Source organism: Protopterus annectens, chromosome 7.part1, assembly GCF_019279795.1.
Source record: "Protopterus annectens isolate FY-2018-M chromosome 7.part1, PAN1.0, whole genome shotgun sequence".
Lineage (NCBI taxonomy): Eukaryota > Metazoa > Chordata > Ceratodontiformes > Protopteridae > Protopterus > Protopterus annectens.
The window spans coordinates 377,282,762-377,308,736 of NC_056740.1; the positions used below are offsets into that span (position 1 = coordinate 377,282,762).

The following is a 25,975-nucleotide window of genomic DNA, read 5'->3' on the forward strand; positions in this document are numbered from 1 at the left end:
ATATATATATATATATATATATATATATATATATATATATATATATATATCTTATATGGGTCTACTTTAACACATCAAGTTAACAAAATGCCAACGTTCACTACATCGAGACCACAACATCACAAATTCACTACACTGAAATCCCATTACACCGACAAGCACAACGTCGAATCCCCTTGCCCACAACATCGACATTTAAAATTTTGAAATCAACATAGCAGATATCACGGACCATAGCTGTCACCTGTGCACTCCTTAGAAGAAACTGCAAATCTGTAAAGGAAACACATCACCAGTTCAACAAACTCCTCATTGTAGAGACTCCAATAACCAAAAGTGAAGTGCAAGTCAAACTCACATCTGTAAAACACACTGAACAGTACAGTCTGTGCAAAGAAGTGTAAATGAAACACGCACAAATTAAATAAACTCCCAGAAATAAATGCTCCTAATGCTCATAATGTAATGCCATGGTACCTTCATTTTACAGCTTTAATAGACTGGTGATCACCTTCAAAAACGCCACCGTACTGTACGACAGTTTGTTGTTTAGGATACATTCAAATTGTGAATGCCGCAATATCAGTTTCCTCTTTTTTGAGGATGGTGGGCATCCTGCAAGCATGCATACTTGGAGCTCTTACACCCTGTCCTGTTCACATGCCAGTGTTGACATCAAAACCGACAGATCTGTTGCATGGGCACTCGAAAGGATGTTGATCCGCCTGTGCCATGTCTCTATACTGTTCTGTGTCCGTGATAGACACAAAGCGTTCAACTCTGCCACATTCCAAAATTTAATGGGAAATAGTGGTGGGGACCTAGCGAAGGGTGTGCAACATGTTGTAAACTTTCTAGCTTTACCCAGTAGGTACCATTCACTAAATTACTCTACCACTTCCTTGCCTTCTATAGGGAAGCCATCATGTAAAGCACTGAACGCAGCTAGCACTTCTTCCTCAGGTAAAAAAAGCCAGTGCTACCAGACATTTCACTGCCAGCTGGAAATGTTGAGTGCTATTAAAAACAAAAGCTCACCCTAATGCCTAAACTTTCTGCCAGACATTTTGGCCAAAGTAGAAGAAGCAGCCTTTGGGTGCAATATCAGGAATATTAGTCCATATACTCTTGATAGCTGCAATCTCAAAGTCACACATTACATACCTGACCGAGCTTTCAAACTGGTATTCGGTCAGCAGATGGAATATACAGTGCCACATAATAGTATAGGACTGTAGTGACTTTTTAGACATCAGGCAGCAAATTAGGGGCACAGTCTTAGTATACCCGCCATACTTAAAGCCATGTATGCTGTACAGCTGTCTACATATGATCCTCTTATAAAAGAAAGTACCATCTATTAGCCAGATACTGGCTTGGCTTAGATTGTAGAGATTGTTTACTGTTCCGCAGACAAGTACGATTGTATCATATGTTGGGTCTATGACCCATTTCTCAATGAAGTGACCAACTTTCAAGGGGAACTGACCTGACATCTACATTCTCTAGGGTAATATGTGGCTATGTATGCATTCTGCTTGTCTTTCTCCATATTCTGCCAATCTGCTGCAGTAGAGCTTTTCAGTGAGGCAACAAAGGGACATATTCCAAGATGTAAAGGCCATAACGTTGTCTACAATAAGGCAGGGGATATCCCTGGAAAGTGTGGCTTTCTGTTTAAGTTCATAACATATCAAATAATGTTCAGCCTCTACTGGGCTATCTGTATGAGTGGGCGGTGGTTTTACATAGTTGCTCACCCTTGGAGAGACAGAGACAGTTACTGCTCTGCCCTTACATTTCTCAGTATGTTTCCCCTTACTGCACCAGTACCGTTTGCTTTGCACACTTCATTCTAAATTGTAAATATAACCACCTATTATGAGAACATCCTTACCCTTTTGTGATTTACGCATGCACACACACACACACACACACACACACACACACACACACACACACACACACACACACACACACACACACACACACACACACACACACACACACAAACACACAAGCATATATAACATACATACATAGCTATAGATATATACACATGGGTATACTTGACATAACCGAAATGTCAGTAGGCTGACTTTCATTTGACCGACACCAGAAAGTCAAAGTTTCATATGATGTGAAACTTCACAATACCAACATTCAAAAGACTGAATGTGTGAACTGCCGTGTCCAAGCTGAGTGGAACAGGAAATCCGCTCATTTCCACACTGTAGTGTGATCTCAAAGTTGATATATTTAAGTTGTGACGGGGTTGGGGGGTGCAGGGGGCACAGCCCCCCTACAAAAAATTAACTTTAAATAATTAATGTTTATTTTTTTTTCTAGCAAATAAACCAAACCAAAAACTTTTTAAACACAAACAAGACAGCTAGTAGTGAAAATTCCCTCTACACTTTAATTTTGATTATTACTGTAAGCGCTTTTGTGCAAGTCCGATGCCTGTGAATGTGTATATATATATATATATATATTTTTTTAACAATTTTAAATATAAAAATTATCTTATAGTATTATAATTGAGTGTGTGCATACATATATATATATATATATATATATATATATATATATATATATATATGTATGGGTATATTTAAATGTAGTATTTAAATGTATTTTAAATATGGTTTTGATAGAGTGTGGCTTTAAGTACTTGTTTTTGAGTTTAACTTTAAAGTTTTAAGTTATATTAATTAATTGCTTGATAATTAATGACATCATGATTGTATATAAAGGGATGGGCTTTGGAAATGTAATTTGTCTGAAGAAGTGCAGGCATCGGACTTGCACGAAAGTGCTTACAGTAATAATAAAAGTGTAGAGAGAATTTTGACTACAAGCTGTCTTGTTTGTGTTTATTTTTTTCTGAAATGTAAGTTTATGTGATGAATATTCATGTCGGTGCTATAGCTACCATCATGAATATTTAGTGGGATATTTTTTCCTTGGGGGTATTGGTTGGGGGTGGGCTTTAGTTCAGGCTGGGTAAGTTGTTTTGGTTTTGATAGGGTAGTGTGCTGTTGCTACAGCAGTAGTGATTGGTTTTGTAGTTCCATTTACTGTAACTTGAGCACTTTATTTTAAGTTTTGTTAGGTATGTAGTGAGAGCATGTAATGTTGCAGGATAATATTTCTAGGACTTGTGTTTGCTGTGTTCTAGGCTGGCGGTGGTGGTGCAGCGGTTAGCATTGTCACCTTACAGCAAGAGGCTTTCTGGTTTGATTCTCGGCTGGAGCACCTTCTGTGTGGAGTCTGCATGTCCTCCCCATGGTTGAACGAATTAAAAGACATGCAGATAGGTGCAAGCATGTGTGGATGAAGGTTGGGCACCAGGCTGGCAAGTCGACACTGTAAAAATTCACTGCCAATTATTAGCGGACCGGAGTTCCGCTGTGGCGACCACTAACCAGGAAAATCCGAAAGACGGTTTTATTGAGGGTTGGTCAGTGTTTTACAGTTTTGGTGATGTGGGAGTGGGGTTTGTGACTTGTTAGGATTTTTAGATTTCAGTTTTGTCGTCTCAGTTTTTTTGACTTTCGGTTTTGTGGTATTTTGGGTTTGTGAGTAGACCCATACATAATAAATATGTCGGCTGAACTACGTCTAAATGCATAAATATGTTACTCTTTTCTGTGTGGTCAAATTAAAGTGTTTCAGCTCCTTTTAAAAAAAAGTTAATGTATGGATCAGTTGAGTATCTTCTGCATAATGCATACACACCCAGATGCCAACAGCAAAATAAGCAAAATAGCCATTTGTTTGATTTCAGTTTATAGCCGTTAAGGCACATTTGCATGAGAGTATCCCTCTGCTCCTTAGCTCCTTATCTACGTTATTAAAGACGGCCTCATTTCCCAGGTTAAACTTCTCTTCATTTTCTCTTACACTTAATTACTTTAATGCATTTAATTATTACCTGATATGGTGTTTACTGCCTATAGCAACCGAGTACTGAATGATGTAACACTGTGAATGTTTTAGTACTGTCATCAGGGACCCAATGGAAACTTGGTGGTGCATCTCAAAAATGTCAACAAGGGGAGCAAGCTGTTCATTTTATACAATGGCAAGGCTATTTACTTACTGTATTATATCGCTGGAGTTATTTATGTTTTGCTTCTTTGGCATTCTATGTGCGCAAACAAAAATGATATAAACTGCTTTTATAACATCTGAAAACAACCAAGCTCTGACAGAGCTTTCCTGGTTTATATATGTTTCAGTGGTATTAAAACACAGTGTTTGTATATCTGCACTATTTTTTTCATATACTACATCTACAAATACTTTGTAGAGCAGGCTGTTGACTACAGCTACTTTACAGAGCAGCCTACATCCTGGCTGAGATGCTATCAGTATGAAAACAAGGACTCATTAAGCAAGTAAAGTCTTCACAGCCAATTTTTGTACTGTTAAAAGATATATTTGGCAGATCTGCCAAGAAATTCTGTTGTTTAAAACATGGGCAGAAATTTAAACCTACTGAGGATTAATTAATTAGCACACATGTACATGTGTTTGCCTACATGCAAACAACACACACACAAAGACACACACCAAAGAAAGACAAAAGAGACTGTGATTTAATATTAGAGCAGAGGTTTGTCACAGATGTTTGGCATGCCCCCTTTAGTAAAATACAGGCTCTGCTACAATGGCTTCCAGGTTTACTTGTCAATACGAGATGTAAATATGCAGCTGTTTTGCCTAGACGGTAAAGATTCACACTTGGAGACCTGCCAGTTCGGCTTTAACTGTATGATACAACAAATTGCACTGTATGATTATGTCATGACAATAAAAAAATATTAAGAAATGGCCTTGTACGACATGAAAAACAGTTCCTTACTCTTAGAGTGTGGTCCCATGATCCTGAGCAGAATGCTGTCCCATCAGGAGAAACTCGTAATGTGCTAACTCTGTTCTCATGGCCAAAGAGAATGGAAACCCTGGTTCCTTTCAGTACATCCCACACATTGATGGTGTAGTCATTGTATCCAGCAAACAGCAGTCGACCTAGAAAAAAAAAGATGAGATCTTTTAGTTTTCTGCATGAATTTTTTGTAACAAAGTATCACAGTTATAGAATTACTGCAGTTGGTGGAGTAGCGCAGCAACAGGCAGCCCCATCATCTGTGCTGTAGTCAGTAAGCTCCAACAGTTATGTAGTCTAGCAGTAAGGACACAGCATTAAGGCTAATAATTATTAACAAACTGCTTTCTGTCGTCCATGGTTTGATTCCATCAGCCTTTATTTGCCTCCTGTGCACATTGAACAGGGGAAGTTGGCAGACTGGGCCAAGCTCCTCAATAGTGTCCTGGAACCACATGCCAAGCAGCCATCTATGAACCTATAATGCAACCCCTGTGATGTCAGCACAGTAAACACATGAGATGAACAAACAAGTATACTAATGAGATTTCGTTCTGGTGAGTTAAGTGTTTCATTTTAATTGAAGAAGCAACATGTAATGCAAAGGCTTTACTTGTAAATTCATAATACTTTGAGACCTGGTGAATGAATTTAGCTTAATCTGTTATTTTACTATATGCTGTTAATATTCCCTTACAATCCAATGGAACTCATCCGACTGGATCTTTGCCTGAAAGTGTCTTGCACAACTATTTTTACACAATACAAAGATTACATAGGATGCTCCATATTGTACGCAAAACATACTGGAGATGTAATGCAGGCCAAGCTGACACCTGAGAAGACATCTTTTGAAAGTGTGGTGTATTAGATAATTTAAAAAGGGACATGCAAAGGGCAACCCATAAATTAACACTGCACTTGGTTTTATCTCATAAAGGAAGTGTTCTTGTGGAGCTGGGATTCTGACCTGGAGTCTGGAATAGCAATGGATCGCAAAGGGACTTCTAGCACTTATGCTAGTAGGCAAAAAGGATATTACTCAAAAGTGTGAGAAAGCAGCTAGGCCAGATTGGAAAGTTGTTTTAGAGATAATAAGAGAAATAGAGACAATGGAAGTAAGACCATGGATTAGAAAATCGCTATATAAATGATTTTGAAATGGCAGCTATGGCATGCTGCTGGTGGGATGGCTCTATTGATAGGATGAATTATATAATACACTCGGTTTAAAGATCCTACCTAGAAATTAATAACAGGACAGTATAGAATCTGCAAGATGAAAAATAGAGGACGTAAGGCTAGATGACCATTATTGTGATACTGTAGGTACCACCTAATAGTAGGGATGCCCAAATGAAGCTATATATATAGTTTTTTAACATAGGGGTGGGATGGAGGGGGTCTTTAAAAAGGTAGGATATCCATTTATTTGTTATTTGTTCTAGACAATATTTATGTTTAAGTGTAATCCTATGGTTTTCTACTGTTGTTGTAGAGTCAGTATACTGTTTGCTTTTACGGTGGATTAATATAGTTAATGTTGGTATGAAGGATATGTGAATGGAAGCATTAGACTGGAACTGAATTTATAAAGTTTGTTTAAAGTAAGCTCAAATAATATTTATTAATCAGAATCATCACAGTCACTGGCATGGAAATCTGATGCACCATGCATGAGGATTGCACAATCTTCAATTGTTTGGTTGTTTCAATAAAACATGATTTACTGTTAAAAAAATAACACATCAGCAGTAATTTTTATTTTTATTTGTTTACCAGGGAAGTCGGACTAAGCATTAAAGAACCCCTTTTCAGCATAGGCATGGGAAGAAAGTCTCCAAATAATAAAAAAGTAACAGTATAAACACTAAGCAAAGGTATTGGCCGACAGTATTATAAAATTAAGAATTAGGTACTAATTATAACAGCAAATATAACACTGTGCATCAGATAAATGAAGACAGGATCAGTTTCAGCAAGTTAACAAATTGTACGACTCAGCAATATACAGTTCCATCCTTGCCTCCTATTAGTATCCCTGAATTCTGGGAATATCTGATACGAGGACAGCCAATATTTCCATGAGTTTTACTAATACCTGAGTATACAAACAGTATGCTTTTTCATCATGATCCAATGTAACAAAAAAAAGTAGTCAAACTGCTACACAGGTATAAAACCACAGTGTTGGTGCAAGACACAACCTCCAGTGCAAATCCCAGACCCCTATATTTCTAAATATACTGACTCCAGGGTTACAAAACAGTGGAAAAAAGAACATATTTCATCAAACTCACTATCAACTGATATTGGTACAAAACATAGTGATCACTCTCTCCTTCTAATTCACAATAAAAAAAGAAATATGTCCACAATCGTGTCCTCTTCTTAAACATCATTTACCTTATAAAATGATACTCAGACAAGCTCCTCGTGGTTCTGCAGAGTGGTCCTAGCTACAGAGAACTCAGAAAAGCGATTACTTTCTGGATTTAAGTATCTTTGCTGTTTTTTTACTTGAAATACCTTCTCTAGCTTACCCTAAACAAGCTTAAACTGTTTTTTAGCTGTTTGCTGCATTATTTAATATCTGCACTTAAAAGTTACATTTTAGTCGAATTTGATCAAAAGTTTGTTGTTTGTTTGTTTAATTTAACTGTTGAGGCTGCCCACTAAAGTGTGCTAGCCTGTGTAACTGATTTATTACTGTTTCTGCATTTTCTGTATGTTTCTATCTAAAAACAAAAAAAAAAAAATAATCCTTGTTTTCCCGCCTCTCCTCGACTAGTTTAGACCAGTTTACAGGCTTTGCTGTATTCTGGGCTGTGGTGTAGTTCCTGTGTAGTCCATTACCTTACTTGGATAGAAGGAAGTTTCTTTGCTCACCAGTGGGAGTGGGGAGCCTTGAGCAGCCTACCTGTTCCTGTAGGAAGTGACCTCAGCACAAGAGCTGTAGTAATTGGTTGTTTTGGACCATTTCTAGCTCTTTTGAAGTTCCCTGTTTAAAATCCGCCTCTGGGCTTTTTTTCTGGCTATACTACTCAGACAAGCTCCTCGTGATCCTGCAGAGTGGTCCTAGCTACAGAGAACTCAGAAAAGCGACTACTTTCTGGATTTAAGTATCTTTGCTGTTTTTTACTTGAAATACCTTCTCTAGCTTACCCTAAACAAGCTTAAACTGTTTTTTAGCTGTTTGCTGCATTATTTAATATCTGCACTTAAAAGTTACATTTTAGTCGAATTTGATCAAAAGTTTGTTGTTTGTTTAATTTAACTGTTGAGGCTGCCCACCAAAGTGTGCTAGCCTGTGTAACTGATTTATTACTTTCTGCATTTTCTGTGTGTTTCTATCTAAAAACAAAAAAAAAACAAAAAAAACAAAAAAAATAATCCTTGTTTTCCCGCCTCTCCTCGACTAGTTTAGACCAGATTACAGGCTTTTCTGTATTCTGGGCTGTGGTGTAGTTCCTGTGTTGTCCATTACCTTACTTGGATAGAAGGAAGTTTCTTTGCTCACCAGTGGGAGTGGGGAGCCTTGAGCAGCCTACCTGTCCCTGTAGGAAGTGACCTCAGCACAAGAGCTGTAGTAATTGGTTGTTTTGGACCATTTCTAGCTCTTTTGAAGTTCCCTGTTTAAAATCCGCCTCTGGGCGTTTTTTTCTGGCTATAATACTCAGACAAGCTCCTCGTGGTCCTGCAGAGTGGTCCTAGCTACAGAGAACTCAGAAAAGCGACTACTTTCTGGATTTAAGTATCTTTGCTGTTTTTTTTACTTGAAATACCTTCTCTAGCTTACCCTAAACAAGCTTAAACTGTTTTTTAGCTGTTTGCTGCATTATTTAATATCTGCACTTAAAAGTTACATTTTAGTCGAATTTGATCGAAAGTTTGTTGTTTGTTTGTTTAATTTAACTGTTGAGGCTGCCCACTAAAGTGTGCTAGCCTGTGTAACTGATTTATTACTGTTTCTGCATTTTCTGTGTGTTTCTATCTAAAAACAAAAAAAACAAAAAAAAATCCTTGTTTACCCGCCTCTCCTCGACTAGTTTAGACCAGTTTACAGTCTTTGCTGTATTCTGGGCTGTGGTGTAGTTCCTGTGTTGTCCATTACCTTACTTGGATAGAAGGAAGTTTCTTTGCTCACCAGTGGGAGTGGGGAGCCTTGAGCAGCCTACCTGTCCCTGTAGGAAGTGACCTCAGCACAAGAGCTGTAGTAATTGTTTGTTTTGGACCATTTCTAGCTCTTTTGAAGTTCCCTGTTTAAAATCCGCATTTGCATGGCTTTGCGCATTTGTGCGCATAGCGCAGCACCGGTTAAACAGGGTTAAACTTCTTCTGGCTCTGCCAAGTCTGCTCTTCAAATTTTCCCTTAAGGAAGCTCTACTCTTACTATAATCAGACTACTCGCTATATTATAAGCCTAGCACTTGTTCTCAAAACTTCTCTACTAAGTAAGCACTCTCATACTAAGTAAGCACTACATCCACCTACCACCCCTGTGAATATCCACTTCCCTTAAAGGTACAGCACTCCTTTATACTGTTCTAGCATGTCGAGTGGTAGAGTACTGGCGTCCTCTCCAGTTCAGCTGGTTAATCTGGGTATCTTGAGACAATGCTACAATTGTCTCATGTACACAGACAACCCTCTCCTCCTCCCAAAAAACACAAATACATGTGAGAGATGCAACTATATAGCCAAACTGGAGGCTGAACTCTCTCAACTCAGGGCTGGCATGACCAGACAGGAGGAGATGGTAACCACACACACAGCAAATCCAGTCCCACATAGACCTACCGCAACTGCAAACCAAACACATAAAAACACAAAGACATACTTGGAGGCTCTAATAAAAAACTTACCAAAACAAAAGAGGCTCCCAAAGCAGACATCCAAAAATCCACCACCTCAAAACAAAACACATGCAACACATAACTTCAATAAATCAGTGTGTCAATCAATCACAGCCCTTAAGGCCAAACACCATGCCTGATACACTAGTAATAGGTGACTCTATAGTCAGACACACTGATGTCCCGCTTACCAGGCTGAACAAGGAGAGGGTGACTGTGAGCTGCCAATCGGGAGCTAGGATCCGCCACATAACACATGCACTCAGGTCACTCCAAAGCAAGTACAAATATGACTCTGTCATTGTCCATGCTGGCATGAATGACCTGAGATGTACCTCCCTGGACTACATGAAAAGAGACATAGAGGAGCTCTCTGATTATGTAGCCCAGGCTGGTATGACCCTGACCCTGAGCAGCATCTTGCCCTCACCAAGAATGATGCAACAATACAAAGACAAGATGATCATCTTTAATAATTGGCTCAAGTACTGGTGTCATTCTAAGGGGATCCAATGCCTGTCTGCCTTGGATTACATGTTGGACAAGCCACGCTGCTTCGCAAGGGATGGCTTGCACCTGTCACCACTGGGCTTCCGGATATTGGCTAAGGTTTTTGCCACCCCCATAGTGCCTTTTTTAGGCAAGGCTCAAAAGACAAGCCCACCTCCTTAGATAACAAAAATGGAAAAAAACTAAGGGTAATGCTGCTCAACGCCAGAAGTCTAAATCTCAAGATGCAGGCACTCGATGCACTCCTCAGTATGGAGAACATCGACGTCTGTGTAGTAATTGAAACCTGGTTCAAGGCTCCTGAGAGCACCCCAGCACTACCAGGCTATACCTCGTATCATGCTTTTCGGCCCCAAAACCCGGGCCGAGCCACAAAGGGAGGGGGAGTGTCCATATTCATCAAGGACACCCACACCACCAGGTTAGTAGCAACACATGAAGCATCGGAGACCATACAGGTGCAACTAACCATAGGCAAAACTGCTATACAACTGGTAGCATGTTACAGACCACCCTCCCAATCTCAGGAAACCCACTCAGCCTTCCTGAAGACATTGGAGGATATGAATGTATCACAAAATACCATCATATTGGGAGACTTCAACTACCCTAACATAGATTGGGTACATTATTCTAGCCCTAACACCCTAGCCCAAAGGTTCCTGGAATTCATAAATTCAAATGCACTGGAACAACTAGTCACCTCTCCCACTAGGGGAGATAATATACTAGACCTGATCATCACAAACATGGGGACAAAATGCTCCACACTGGAGGTATACCCCTCACTAGTGAGATCTGACCACAAACTAATCACCCTGGATATACATATCCCACCTCCACCCCCAGCACAAAAGACCACAGTGAAAAACTTCTCAAAAGCAGACTTTCACTCTTCTTAAGACTGAGGTGGTATCCTTTAAGCCCACTGGGCCAATGGATACCACATCCCACAATGCTGAATCCTTCACAAATGCCTTCTATGGACATCTCCAAGAATGCATGGATCATGCAATCCCAAAGAAATCCAAGTCCCTCTCCACCAAAGGCAAGCGTCCTGTCTGGTGGACCTCAGCCATAAACAAATTGTATAACAAAAGAAGGAAGCTACTGCACGACAGAGCAAAATCCCATAAAGGGAAGACATCTCTGACCAACACTAGCAGAAAACTACGTTCTCTCATAAAAACATCCAAGGCCAACTTTGAGAGAAAAATCGCTAAGGACACTAAAGATAACCACAAAGCCTTCTTCAGCTATGTTAGAAACCTGGGTGGAAACCCTCAGATATGCTCAGAGTTAGTTCACAACAACAAAAAATACACTGAACCCACAGATATTGCCAACATTCTGGCTGACAGGTTCAGTGCAAATGTCTCCCCTCCCTCACCCCCAAAAGAAGAAATACTTATCCCAGCTGAATGTAATCTACCTGTCATCTCAGATGTCCAGGTGAGAGCCGCCCTCAGCAAAGCTAAAAACACAGCATCAATGGGACCTGACGGTATCCTAGGTTGCGTGCTACGTGAACTCCAAGAGGAGCTAAACCCGCACATAAAAATGCTATTTAACCTTAGCCTTATTACAGGATATGTACCTGAACACTGGCATACAGCAACAGTGGTCCCACTCCACAAAGGGGTACCTCTACAGACCCTGGGAACTACCGCCCATAAGCTTAACCAGCCTGGTCTGCAAAGCTATGGAAAGAATCATTATGGAACTCATAAACAGAGACATTGGGGACCTACAGACACTTGACCCCATCCAGTTCGGCTTTGTAAAGGGCAGATCCTGCCTTTTGAACCTGGTTAACTTTTTCAAAACAGTCACTAAAGCCATTGATGAGGGCAAAGCAGTCCATACAGCCTACCTGGACTTGGCTAAGGCCTTTGACACAGTACCCCACTCAGGCATCATAGATAAGCTCAACAGCTTAAATGTAAACCCTTATGTCACTAGACGGGTTGCAAACTAGCTAAAGGACAGAACCCATAAAGTTAAAATCGCTGGAGCAACGTCAGACTCAAAGCCAGTCACAAGTGGTGTCACACAGGGATCTGTCCTGGGACCCCTCTTGTTCGGCATTTATTTCTCAGATGTTAAAGCAAACATGGGAGGGTTGTGGCTGACAAAGTTCACAGATGACTGCAAACTAGGCACCATAGTCGATACACCAGCGGACACATACATCCTACAAAAAGGCCTCACAGAAACGGACAACTGGTGCCGGAGTCATGGCCTTAAACTAAATGCCAAAAAATGTATAGTCATCCCCTTTGGGAAAAACAAAGTACCCACAAATTATCACATAGACAGCAACTCACTGAGTATGGAAAAAGTAATCAGAGACCTAGGGACCCAAGTCGACAGCGACCTCTCATTTGACACCCACGTTGCCAAAGTGGTTAGAAAAACATTCTACCTTGCACACCTTATCATGAAGGGATTCACATCCAGATCCAAGGATGTCATTGTACCCTATACTCCTCCCTCATCAGACCCATGATTGAGTACAATGCCCCATTTGGTATGTACCTCACCCAGCACTTGCAACAGCTGGAGAGACCACAAAAGTACCTCACCAAGAGGATCAAGGGTCTCCAACATATGTCTTATTCTGCCAGACTAAAGAAACTCCAGCTCTGTTCAGTAGCATATCGCCTGCTCAGAGGTGATCTCTGCCTGACGTACAAGGCCATGTCCAATCAGGAACTGATGGACATGCTCCACCTCAAAAAATCCAAATCCATCAGAACCACGAGAGCTAAAGACTTAAACCTCGGCACAAGTATGAATAGGACATGCTGGAGGGATAGATTCATAACCCAGAGGCTTCCCATGCTCTGGAACAAGATCCCAGTTCATGTTAGGCAGAGCCCCTCACTGACTCTCTTCAAGAGAAATCTTGATGAGTGGATGGGAGATCGTAAGTTTACCCCAGGGGTCACATCTGTGTCACTACTAGACAGGGGCACAGTAAACTAATTCTATTATATAAGGGGGCCTTCACTGTGTCACTACTAGACAGAGTCACAGTAAACTAATTCTGTTATATAAGGGGACCTTCACTGTGTCACTACTAGACAGAGGCACAGTATTCTAAATCTATTCTGTGCATTTTGTACTATTTTATGGGGTGGCGAAAGCCACATCAATATGGCTAGGCTTACAAATGCCCCAGGGCAGATAGCCTAGTACTAAACTATGAAACTATGAAACTATGAAACAATAACACTCCCAAGTTCCAATGAATCAATGCTGTGATACTATTTCTATGAAAAAATGAGCCATGATAAAACATGATTTAATGTACCAAATGACTCCCTCTATATATGGAGTTGCTTTCTTGCTGTGCTGAAAATTGTGTGGACTATATATTGAAGTTGGGTTTCATTGTATCTTTGATTGTTGATCTTCATACAGTGAAATGCCACTGAACAAAACTCTGGAAAGAAGTTTAACATGGGTCCTACAGTGGGAAATGTCCTCTCTCCAGAAATCCAGGCCTTAAGGAAACACAGCTCGACAATGCATGAAACAAGCCATATATTTTTATATCTGACTAGCTATACATGTACAAATATTTATTTATTTGACATCTGTTAACCAGGTTAGTCCGAATGGGATGCAGAGCCCTTTTTCAGCAGAGACCCAAAGAGAAAAGCTCCACAGATAAAAAATACAAAAATAAAACATACAATATTAACATACAAGTGCATATACACAGGAGAAACAGAATACAACTTATAACTGAACATGTTAGAATACAACAGTGATACTGAGGATTTAAACAGCCATGGTACGTATTAAGTATATAAAATATATTATAAAAAGTTAGGTTCTATCTAACAATCACCATTAGAGAGAAATTCAAGGTTGGTAGAATATCATAAGGACCTTAAATGAGTAGTTGTGGTAAAGTGTGAGAGCTGACAACGAGTAGTTTAGGTGGGACTGGGAAAAGGACAGGTCCAGGAATTAGTAAATAAGTCCTTTAGAAGTTTTTTGAAGTTGAGGAAGTTGCTGTTTGTTCGTAGAGAAAGGGGAACTCTGTTCCAGGCATCGGAGAAGGAGTGGCTGTATAAAAGTTTGCCAATATTTTTATTGGGTTTGTAGATGCTTAAGAATTGTAGGTCTGTGGTGCATAGGGCTGCACTTAGGAGAGTAGCGAGTGATGAGGTCCATGAGGGCAGGACAGTGAGAGGATTGATTTAAGATAGCGTGTGTGAGGTGGAGTTGGGGAAGAAGGAGTTGGTTATGGAGCTCAAGCCATTGTAGGTTTTTTAAAGCTATGCAATGGTGAGAGCGATATGGAAGGCTGGCAGTGAATCTGGCTATTTTGTTGTAGGTGGTTTCAAGTTTAGATAACAGATTTGATTGAATATTGGGGAGAATAGGGGTTGCACTGAATAAGGCTGGGAGAAAGAAAAGTCTGTGCTAGAGAATGTTTGGCGTTAATAGTGAGGTATCTTTTTATGTCTGTATAAGAGACCAAGTTTCTGGTGGGTCTTTTCAATGGTTTGCTGAATATGTATGACAAACTTTAGTTGGTCATCTATGATTACACTCAGATAATTAGTATGTGGTTCAACAGAGATAAGTGAATTAAGAGAAGATACTGTGAAATTATTTTTATGTTGCTGTAGCGATTTGGGGAGGAAGAGTAGAAGTTTTGTTTTTTTTAGGATTCAGAAGTGGTTGATTACTGGTCAGCCATTTTTCGACTGAAAGGAGTGAACTTTGAGTAAGAGCAAGGAGGTGGGAAGGTTATCAGAGCACGGGAAAATTGTGGAGTCATCTGCGTATTGTATTAGTGAGGAGTTTGGACAGGAAGTGTGGAGGTTATTTGTAAAGATATTCAAAAGGAGAAGACCAAGGATTGACCCTTGGGGGACACCTGTTTTGATTGGGAGGAAGGGGAAGGAGGCAGAAAGCCATGTGACAGATTGGAATCTGCTGAAGAGGTAACTGGAGAACCATAGTATACTAGAAGAGGAGAGGTTAAGGGAAGAAAGTTTTGAGAAGAGTAGGGTATGGAAAATGGTGTCAAAGGCTTTAGATAGGTCAAGGAAGAGGCATGAGACTAGTTTGCTAGTGTCTCGTGCTTTGGCACTATTCTCTGTGAATGAAATGAGAGCTGTAGAGGTGCTGTGGTGACTACGGAAACTATGTTGGGTGGGAGTTAACAGGTTGTCTTGTATGATGCTTTTGAGAAGCTGGTTATGAATACATTTTTCTAGAATTTTGGATAAGAAGGATAGTATGGCAATAGGTCTGTAGTCGGTTGGTTCTGCTGAATTCCCACCTTTGTGGAGGGGTATGACATAGGATTCTATCCAGATGTCAGGGACTGTGTTCTCTTGAATTGATCTGTTTACTAATATGGAGACTGGATGTGCAACAGAATTAGCTGCAAGTTTAGGGAACAGAGGAGGTAAGTTGTCAGCAGAGGGGGAGCAGGTTTTCAGTTTGGTAAGAAGAGATTTGATGTATGCAGTAGGGACAGGCTTAAGACAAAACTGGTTGGAATTGGTAGAGGGAAGGGGATCAGAAGGGGAATGGGAGGTGTTGTCAGGTTTAGTTAACTTTTTTACAGAGTCAATGAAGAAGGAATTAAGAAAGGAGGCAGTGTCTGTTGGTAAGCTGTTAGGACAGGGGCTGGGGGTAGAAAGATTGCCTGGATGTAACAGTTTGTTGATACTATTCCAAAACTTTTTCGTGTTGGAGTTGGGGTTATATAGTGTTTTTTGATAATATTGTTTTTGCCCAGATTGACTTGTTTCTTGGTTAGGTTCCTAAGTTCTCTACATGTTTGGAGCTGGCGATGGGAGGTCGCCCCTCAGGTGCTGTCTCATTTAAGCATTACTTTATGGGTGGATTCAGTTAACCATGGAGCAATGTTTGTTTTGTTCCTATTTTTCTACTGGGGCAAAGGAGTTAAGGATATTCAGTAAGGTGGTGTTAACTTTCGAGACAGCTTCAATGAGAAAGAGGGCCTAGAGAAAGGACTAGTTAATAGAGGAGAGAAGATTATTGAAGGCATATGGGCAGAAACTAGGGAGATTATGGCTGTCTTTGTATTGGTGGGGTTTTAGCAAATGAGAGGGGTGTTGTAACATGTGAGTAGAAAGAGGGTCAGATAGAGTGGTCCTTAGCCTACTTTACCTCCAACTATACTCACTCCATCTTTGCTCTAAATCTGCTGACCCATAACAGCTTGCACTCAATTTTATTTTTTGTGCACACTTTGTAATTAATATTTACAACTTAAAAATAGTCTTTGTAATCAATTTTCTGTTTACGTTTATATACTGTGTATACATGTGTACTAATGTTTGTATTCTATACTGTCTACTGTATTATATTTATAATTAATGTAAGCTTTGTTACTGCTTGTGGAGCTTTTCTCCCTGTGCCTCCGCTGAAAATGGGCTCATGGCCTAGTCGGACATAACTCGGTTAACAAATGTAATAAAATAAAATAAGAATTGTGATACACATTTGCATTATAACATATATTATCATTTTAAAGTTTGCACTTATATATATATATATATATATATATATATATATATATATATATATAGGTTTACTATTATAATGCCAACCATGAGTCTTACCAATGGCTGAAAATGATAATATCGAAACTTGGACCTGTACATGCAAAATATTGACACTGGGAAGTCCGACTGCAAGTGCTAATTTGTAGTTTAGATGTCGACATAGTTCCTCCTGACAAATTTAATTGTGCTACATTTAGTAACATTAAAAGTCATGTTACTGATACGGTACCACCTTGGACAGCTTATACTGAAGTAGGTATGTGGACCAGTTTGCATGCATTGCATATCTGGTAATCCATAGGCCACTTACCACTTTGATATTCAAGGAGAAAAGTAAAAAAGAAGCGGCTACTGCAGAGAACACTGTGGGTCACCAGTGGTAATGCTCACTGTGGTACATAGGTAACTTCCACCTTGACTTACTATTTCCTGTTGATTACCCAGTGCTTTAACAACTACATTTTTATTTATATATATTTCTTTAAATATTAAAATTTAATGCTTTTATCGTTTAGATCTGATTACCATTACTGTTGCATGGCTGACATACAGTTTATTCTGTATCAATCTTGTTTGAAATTGCCAGTATATACGAATTCCTGCGTATGTGAGTAGGAAACTACATGAAGGTCACACTGTTTGATATGGATACTGTCGTATACTTTGGCAGCACCACTTGTACAAATTTGTTTGCACTGCTATGTTTCTAGTGAACTTTAGTTGTGTATTTCACTATATGCGTATTTGCATGGGTTAACTGTTTCACGGGATACTACTTTGTATCAGAGCACTCCACTGGTTGTCAGATTAGGAAGCATCATGTTGAGTTCGCACATTGACAGCCCAATTCGGCATTCTGAGCATTGGTAACCTCCATTTTCTCACTAATTACATAACATTCTGGTATATCGCCCATGTGATAGTCATAATTATGATAGTAAACATGTGTGTGTGTGTGTGTGTGTGTGTGTGTGTGTGTGTGTGTGTGTGTGTGTGTGTGTGTGTGTGTGTGGGTGTGTGTATTTGTGTATACCTCTACATCTGTCTATCTATATATATGTATGGATTCACTTCAGAATCTCGAAATTCCGAAACATCGAATGTCATATGATCGAGACAGTATGACCGATGTTTTGAAATATCGAAATTCTGAAACAAATCAAAAGAAAACACAACTTTTAAATGTTTCTGCAGGGGGGTAAGCCCCCCTGCAACCCTCATGTTGGGGGTTGTGCCCTCTACACCCCCACTACTTAAATATACCAACTGCGAGATCACACTACAGTGAGGAAAAGGGAAATCTCCCATTCCACGCTGTATGCAGATCTCCGTTCAGAATTTTGAAATTTTGATACCTCAATCATATAGTCTCGACCATATGAATTTCGAGATTTCAGGATTTCAAGATTCTGAAGGAAACCCATATATATGCACACATATAAATATATATATATATATATATATATATATATATATATATATATATATATACACATATATATATATATATATATATATATATATATATATGTATATATATATATATATATATATATATATATATATATATATATATACACACATAGGTCCTCTACAGAAGAACGACAGCGCAAAATACCGAAACATCGACAACGGGGAAACGGTATGTCTCCGTAGTGCGGAATGGGAAGATTTCCATTCCTGCACTGTAGTGCAACCTCGGAGTTGGTATATTAAAGTTACGGGGGTGCAGGGGTACGTAGCCCCCCCTGCTAGCACAAAAAAGAAAATTTTATTTTCCTTTTTTGTACAGTACTTACATTGTCGGTGTTTCGGTTGTCGACCATGTGGTGTCGGCTATGTGAGTGTCAGTATTATACATAGATATATATATATATATATATATATATATATATATATATATATATATATATATATATATATACATACATACATAAACATATATAAGTGTGTGTATGTATGTGTATTAACATGTTTATAACACTGACCTCCACGGACCACTTTTAAATTCAGCCTGGGGTTCTAAATTGACAAAGTAACCACAAACATCAATGCAATAATTTGTAATTAAGCTTCAAATATAAGTAAGTAGTAACTATACATATATACATGAGTTAGTGGCTATTCGTCAGACCACTGTCAATGCCCAACATGTCAAAATGCTGAAACTTTACAATGCTGAACTCATAAAACCTATTAATAGCATACATGTAATACATATGCATACTGTGACACAAATTAACCAGTCAACAAACAATATCACTCCCCTGCTAGTGACGGTCCGAAATGAGAGCTACCATGGGTCCTGCAAAAGACAGCAAATCCATCTCTCTATATATGTAGGTTAGAAGATATTTTGATATGTTCACTTTAATATTTCAGCTTGTGGCATTTCAACATTTTAAGTATTATGACTTTCAATATACTGCTTTTTAACAGGTTCATAGGTAAGTACTAGGCTACCTGCCCTTGCTGGCTATTTTAAAAGACAACAATGGGATTCTATTATTAAATGCTCAACTTCTCTGTCTTTTCTCTCCTTATTTATTGTCCTGCTATGAATAAACAAAAATACAGCATTTAAGATATTTTAAATTGACTGTTTCTGTCCTATAGAACAGTACCTTACAGTACTGTGGTGGTTTCACTTTTCAAAAAACTTTTGTCCCACCCTTGCTGCAGTCTCCATTTCACTGATATTATCAAAGCCACTGAATACAGGTAGTTTTCTAGCCATTTCGCTCCCCAATCTGACATCACTGCTACCGTCCCAAAAAAACACCCATGCTGTGATGTCACAGCTCCGTGGTCCTTCTCCTACCCATACAGAAAGTAAAGGCTAGAACAATGAAACAGTACATGAGTCAAGTCTCCTGCTGTGAGCTGCCAATCAGAACAGGTAATAGCTCAAATTACCCTTAGCACTTTGACAGCTAGGGAAATTAGGTGTGAAGGGGGGTGGGAGATGAGTCAAACTAGTACAATCAAGGCTTCACAAAAGACTTCAGTTTAGCCATTCTAAAAAGAAGCAGAAGTAAAAAGTACTTTGAAAGTCTGTTCTGTGGCATTTGCACTGTTTGTGTTTTAAGTAGTCACTGAACGGCATGAAATGTTACTTAAAACTAACTGACTGAAAGACAGCAGTATATGCAAGCAAAATCAATGCAGTGACAGGAGCATTAGAAAGAAATAAGCCTGTGTGATGTAATTTTTTATAGATAAGCACTGTATTGTGGGATACCTAAAGGCAGACTAAACAATCAGAATTACTTTAAGATGCCAGACATATGTGGTCAAACTGAGAAATTACGTATAAAAATATTTAAAACCTGTAAATAGTCCCAGAGTGGTGATAAAATGTATGAAACAGCAAACCATGATGAAAAGAACATGTTTTTTGAGTCTGTGGGTGCAGTTCTTATTTAATCCTGACCAGTTTCTCATTCTGTGCTCAAAATAACCTATGATATTTGGTTATAGATTGGTCTTACCCATCCCATTGTCAATAATTATATATTACCCCTAATAAGAATAACTGGGATCATACCATAGATAATTTGAGGGAACTTATGCATGTGATAAAGCATTAAGGAACTGCCTCTCTCCATTATTAGTACATGGGGGCAGTTTTGCAGTAACATTTCTGTTTCTCATCCATAAATCTAACTTCCACTTGAATACGTAGAAGAATGAACTTTATGTGGATGGGAGACTGTTCCACAGCAACAAGACTAGATATATATAAATGGCTCAAAGTGTCAAAAGTTCAAGCACTTGAAATACCAGCTAAATAGTTTGAAAATTCAGTTTTAGAATGATGGCTAGTAGTTCAATGTGTGAGACCGTGGTGCAGCTGGGAGCAGAAATTGGCCCTTTACCCACTGCAGGGAGTGCAAGGTTTTGCCCCTCTGCTGTATCCTTTTTTTTTTTTTTTGAGAATTTGTGTTCGATGTGTAAGTGCTCAATTTTTTTTTACAGTTCAAAAACTTGACACATATATATATATATATATATATATATATATATATATATATATATATATATGGGTCTATATTATAACAGCATACGCTTAAAATAGCGAACGTTGTATAATCGACCCTTAAAAACCAAAATGGCAAAATGCTGAATACATGGAACAGCAATTTTTTTCCCAGGGAAAAAAAAAAATCACTGCTCTGTTAAAAAAAAACAAACAAACACAAACTAAAGTGGGGGCCTTCACTGCCCCCCACACCCCCCTACTTAAATATACCAACTCTGAGATTGCAGCACAGTGGAGGAAATGGCAAAGTCCCAAAAACAGCCCAGTGATTTCCTCTGGGAAAAAAAATCAATGTTCCGTGTGTTCAGGATTCCACAGTTTCAATTTAAAATGGTTGATAAAACAGCATTCGCTATTTTAAGTGTTCGCTGAAATATATATAGTATCTTGCTGTAATTCCAGTACAGACTGCATTTCTGTAAACTGCTGGAAAGCTGACAGATTTGCTTTGAGCTGCAGAATTAGAATCTATTTCAAACTAAGTACACTTTTTGCAACTTAAATTGCACTGTGCTGTATTTATACACTTGCCTATTATTTATAGTGGTGCTGTATTATTTCTGTCTGTTGTTGTCACCACTGTGTTATTTTTCTCAGGGTAGCTCAAACTAGTTTCAGGGAGTGGGTTGTTGAGCCAGCCCACATCCTAGCTGTTAGTCATTGGCTGAGGTGTATCTTGCTGTAATTCCAGTGCATACTGCATTTCTGCACACTACTGGAAAGCTGACAGATTTGCTGTGAGCTGCAGAATTGGAATCTATTTCAAACTGATAAGTACACTTTTTGCAACTTAAATTGCACTGTGCTGTATTTATACACCTGCCTATTATTTATAGTGGTGTTGTATTATTTCTGTCTGTTGTTGTCTCCACTGTGTTTTTTTTTCTCAGGGTAGCTCAAACTAGTTTCAGGGAGGAGGTTGTTGAGCCAGCCCACGTCCTAGCTGTTAGTCATTGCCTGAGGTGTATCTTGCTGTAATTCCAGTACAGACTGCATTTCTGTAAACTGCTGGAAAGCTGATAGATTTGCTTTGAGCTGCAGAATTGGAATCTATTTCAAACTGATAAGTACACCTTTTGCAACTTAAATTGTACTGTGCTGTATTTAAACACTTGCCTATTATTTATAGTGGTGCTGTATTATTTCTGTCTGTTGTTGTCTCCACTGTGGTTTTCCCACCCACCCTCCTTGTTCTTGTGTTGGTGTTAGTCTTGGTGGCTTTGAAACTGCCCAACCCTCTTGTAAGTTTGTATTTGGATGCTCCTTCTGGGCCCATCTCATTTGCTCACTCAATTGAGTGCAGTGAGATCACATTCTGATTTCAGGCACTTCTACTGTGTACAAAGAGAGCATTTGAGAAGCACAACCCCTGTAGACTCTTAATCATGATGTGTTCCCTCCCTCAAAAAAAAAAAATTATATGTATATATATATATATATATATATATATATATATTCAGCTGCTCTTACTGTAACTGTCTTATTTGATGTTCTGTGCTGTTATTTTTCTTCTGCACATATGCTTGTTTAGTAGTAGCTTCTAATTTAATGCCTTCTCCACTTGTTTTTAGTCATTTGTTAATTTAATTACATTTAATTAAACTGTATTTGCAGTAATATTGATACACGTGTGCTAGCCTGCACTGCATTTGAATTGTATTTACTGCTGTTTTAGCTGCTTTTCTGTAAAAAAAAAATCCTAGCTTGTTTCCTGCCTTTCATGTAACTTGTCTAGTCCAGATGCATACTTGCTGTTTCCAGGACTGTTTGTATTCTCCTGAGCCCCCCAAGCCTTTCTGTGTCGGAGGGAAGCCTTGTAGCTTATCAGTGGGAGTGGTAAGCACTAGGTAGCCTATCTACCACAGGAGGAGAGGTTTCTAGCCCAGAAATTATAGTTTATTGGCCGTTTGGGAAGCTCTTCCATCTTGCAACCTTCTGATTCAAAAGCCTGTGTTTGTGCTTGTTTCCTGCCTTTCCTGTTACTAGTCTAGTCTAGGTACAGATTTGCTGTATCCAGGACTCTTTGTAAGTTTCTGAGCCCCCCAAGCCTTTCTGTGTTGGAGGGAAGCCTTCTAGCTTATCAGTGGGAGTGGTAAGCATCATGTAGCCTATCTACCAAGGGAAGAGTGAGTTTTGGCCCATAAATTGCAGTTTATTGGCCGTTTAGGCAGTTTTTCATCTTTTTCAACTTGCTGGCTTAAAAGCCTGCATTTGCGCTTGTTCCCCACCTTTCCTGTAACTAGTGTAATCCAGGTACAGATTTGCTGTATCCAGGACTCTTTGTAAGCTTCTGAACCCCCCCAAGCCTTTCTGTGTTGGAGAGAAGTCATCAAGCTTATCAGTGGGAGTGGTAAGCATTAGGTATCCTATCTACCACAAGAGGAGTGGTTCCTGGCCCAGAAATTGTAGCTACTGGCCGTTTGGGCAGTTTTTCCCCATCTCTTTCAACTTTCTGGTTTAAAAGCCGCACTTGCGCTGTTTCCCACCTTTCCTGTTACTAACCTAGTCCAGATACAGAGTTGCTGTATCCAGGACTGTTGGTAAGCTTCCAAGCCCCGCAAGCCTTTCTGTGTTGGAGGGAAGCCTTCTAGCTTATCAGTGGGAGTGGTAAGCACTAGGTAGCCTATCTACCACAAGAGGAGTGGTTCTGGCCCAGAAATTGTAGTTTATTGGCCGTTTGGGCAGTTTTTTCCATCTCTCTCAACTTTTTGGTTTTAAAGCCTATGTTTGTGCTTGATCCCCACCTTTCCCGTAACTAGTCTAGTCCAGGTACAGATTTCCTGTATCCAGGACTGTTTGTAAGCTTTTAAGCCCCCCAAGCCTTTGTGTTGGAGTGCAGCCTTCTAGCTTATTAGTGGGAGTAGTAAGTACTAGGTAGCCTGTCTACCACAAGAGGAGTGGTTCTTGGCCCAGGAATTGTAGTTTATCGATCATTCGGGAAGTTGTCCATCTCTTTCAACTTTCTGGTTTAAAAAACCAGACCTGCACTTGTTTCCCATCTTTCCTGTAACTAACCTACTGGAAAGCACTAGAAAGCCCTAAACTGATACAAGCCTTCTAGCTTAAAAGAGAGAGACTTTGGAGTGATTGAGTATCAGTTTTCTGTATTTTCTTGCTGTATTTAACTGTTTTCTGCTTAAATGCTGATTTTTCCAGCACTTATCATGATTTAAAAACTTGTTTTTTTCACATATTGTACTTATTTGACTGCCTGCACTTTTAAAAAGTTGTTTTTTGTTTAAATCATTTGTTTAACTGTTGTAGGCTACACACTAAAGTGCAATAGCCTTTTCTGATCACTTTTAGTTGTTTAAAGCTGTTTTAAGAGTACTTTTTACTGTTTTTGCCTTTTCTTTTAAAAAAAAAAAGCATTGCTTGTTTCCCACCTTTCTAAGCCAGTATAGTCCAGTTTTCAGTCTTGTGCTGAATTCAGGGCTGTGTTATAAGTTTCTGAGTTGCCCATACCTTACTTGGATAGAGGGAAGTCTCTCTGTTCACCTATGAGAGAGGGGAACTTTGAGCAGCCATTTGTCCCTGGAGGAGTGGTTCCAGCCTAGAAGTTAGTAGTTTAAAAAATTCGTTTGCACGGTTTTGTGCGCTGGACAGCACTGGTTAGTGAGGGTTAAATTATTCCCGGCTCCACTAAGTCTCCTCTTCAGTTTTTCACTTGAAACTAGTCTAACTCTCAACCTAAGCACTCAAAAAGCATCCTACAGTCCAGCACTTGCTCAGACCTAATAGCAAGCACTAATATACCCCGACACTTGACTGCCCTCACCAACCAAGTGACTAAGCAGCTCACCCTACTATTCAGGCATGACCAAAGGGCAACTTCAGGTGTACTCTCCAGTCCAGCTGGTGAATCTGGGTATCCTGAGGCAATGTTACAACTGCCTCATGTACACAGACAGCCCTCTCCTCCTACCACAAAACACTAACATATGCGAGAGATGCAATTATACAGCCAAACTGGAAGCTAAGGTCTCTCCACCCAAGGCTGGAACAGACAGTCATGAGGAGAAGGTTAACACTTGCACCACACCTCCAGCCTCAAGCAGACCTACTAAACCCGCACTGGCAAAAAATACACATAAATACATGAAATCATACTCGGAGGCTCTAAATAAATACCTGCAAAAGCATCAGAGAGCTCCAAAGCAGACACCCACAAAACCTGCACCTCCCGTCACAAACCAGACAACACATAAAACACAAAATCAATGTGCTGCACAATCACAGCCCTTAAGGTGAAGTAACATACCTAACACACTAGTAATAGGTGACTCAATAGTCGGGCACACTGATACCCCACTCACTAGGCTGGACAAGGAGAAGGTTACTGTTAGCTGCCTATCGGGAGCCAGAATTCGCCACATAACACAAGCACTCAGGTCACTCCAGAACAAGTACAAATATGACTCTGTCATTGTTCATGTTGGTGTGAATGACCTGAAATGTACCTCCCTGGACTACATGAAAAGAGACATGGAAGATCTCTCTGATCATGTAGCCCAGGCAGGTATGACCCTGACCCTGAGTAGCATTCTGCCCTCACCAAGAATGATACCTCAATATAAAGAAAAAAATGATCAATTTCAACAATTGGCTAAGCTTCTGGTGTCATTCAAATGGGATCCAGTGTCTGTCAGCCTGGGATGACATGCTCGACAAGCCGCGTTGCTTCGCCCAAGGCGGCTTGCACCTGTCACCCCTTGGCTTTTAAATACTGGCCAAGGCTCTTGCTGCCCCCATAGTGCCTTTTTTAGGCGAGGCTCAAAATTCAAACCCACCACCGTAAACAGCACAAGTAAAAAAATGAGGGTTATGCTACTCAACGCCAGGAGTTTAAATCTCAAAATGCATGCGCTCAAAGCACTCCTAAGTATGGAAAACGTCGACATCTGTGCAGTAACTGAAACCTGGTTCAAGGCTCCAGAGAGTACTCCAGCACTACTGGGCTACAACTCATACCACATATTTCAGCCACAGAACACAGACCAAAACACAAAAGGAGGGGGTGTATCCATATTCATCAAGGATACTCACACCTCCAGGTTAGTGGCACAACATGATACTTCTGAGATCATCCATGTGCAACTAACATCGG

General features: G+C 39.6%; 1 protein-coding gene across 1 annotated transcript in view; it reads right to left on the reverse strand.

The window, feature by feature from the left end:
- Nucleotides 1–25,975, reverse strand: part of GNB5 (G protein subunit beta 5) — a 1,344,368-nt gene that overhangs the window by 144,804 nt on the left and 1,173,589 nt on the right. The window contains exon 10 of the mRNA XM_044078823.1: nt 4,871–5,037. Coding sequence (XP_043934758.1) covers nt 4,871–5,037 — 167 coding nt within the window. The remainder of the gene's footprint in view (nt 1–4,870; nt 5,038–25,975) is intronic.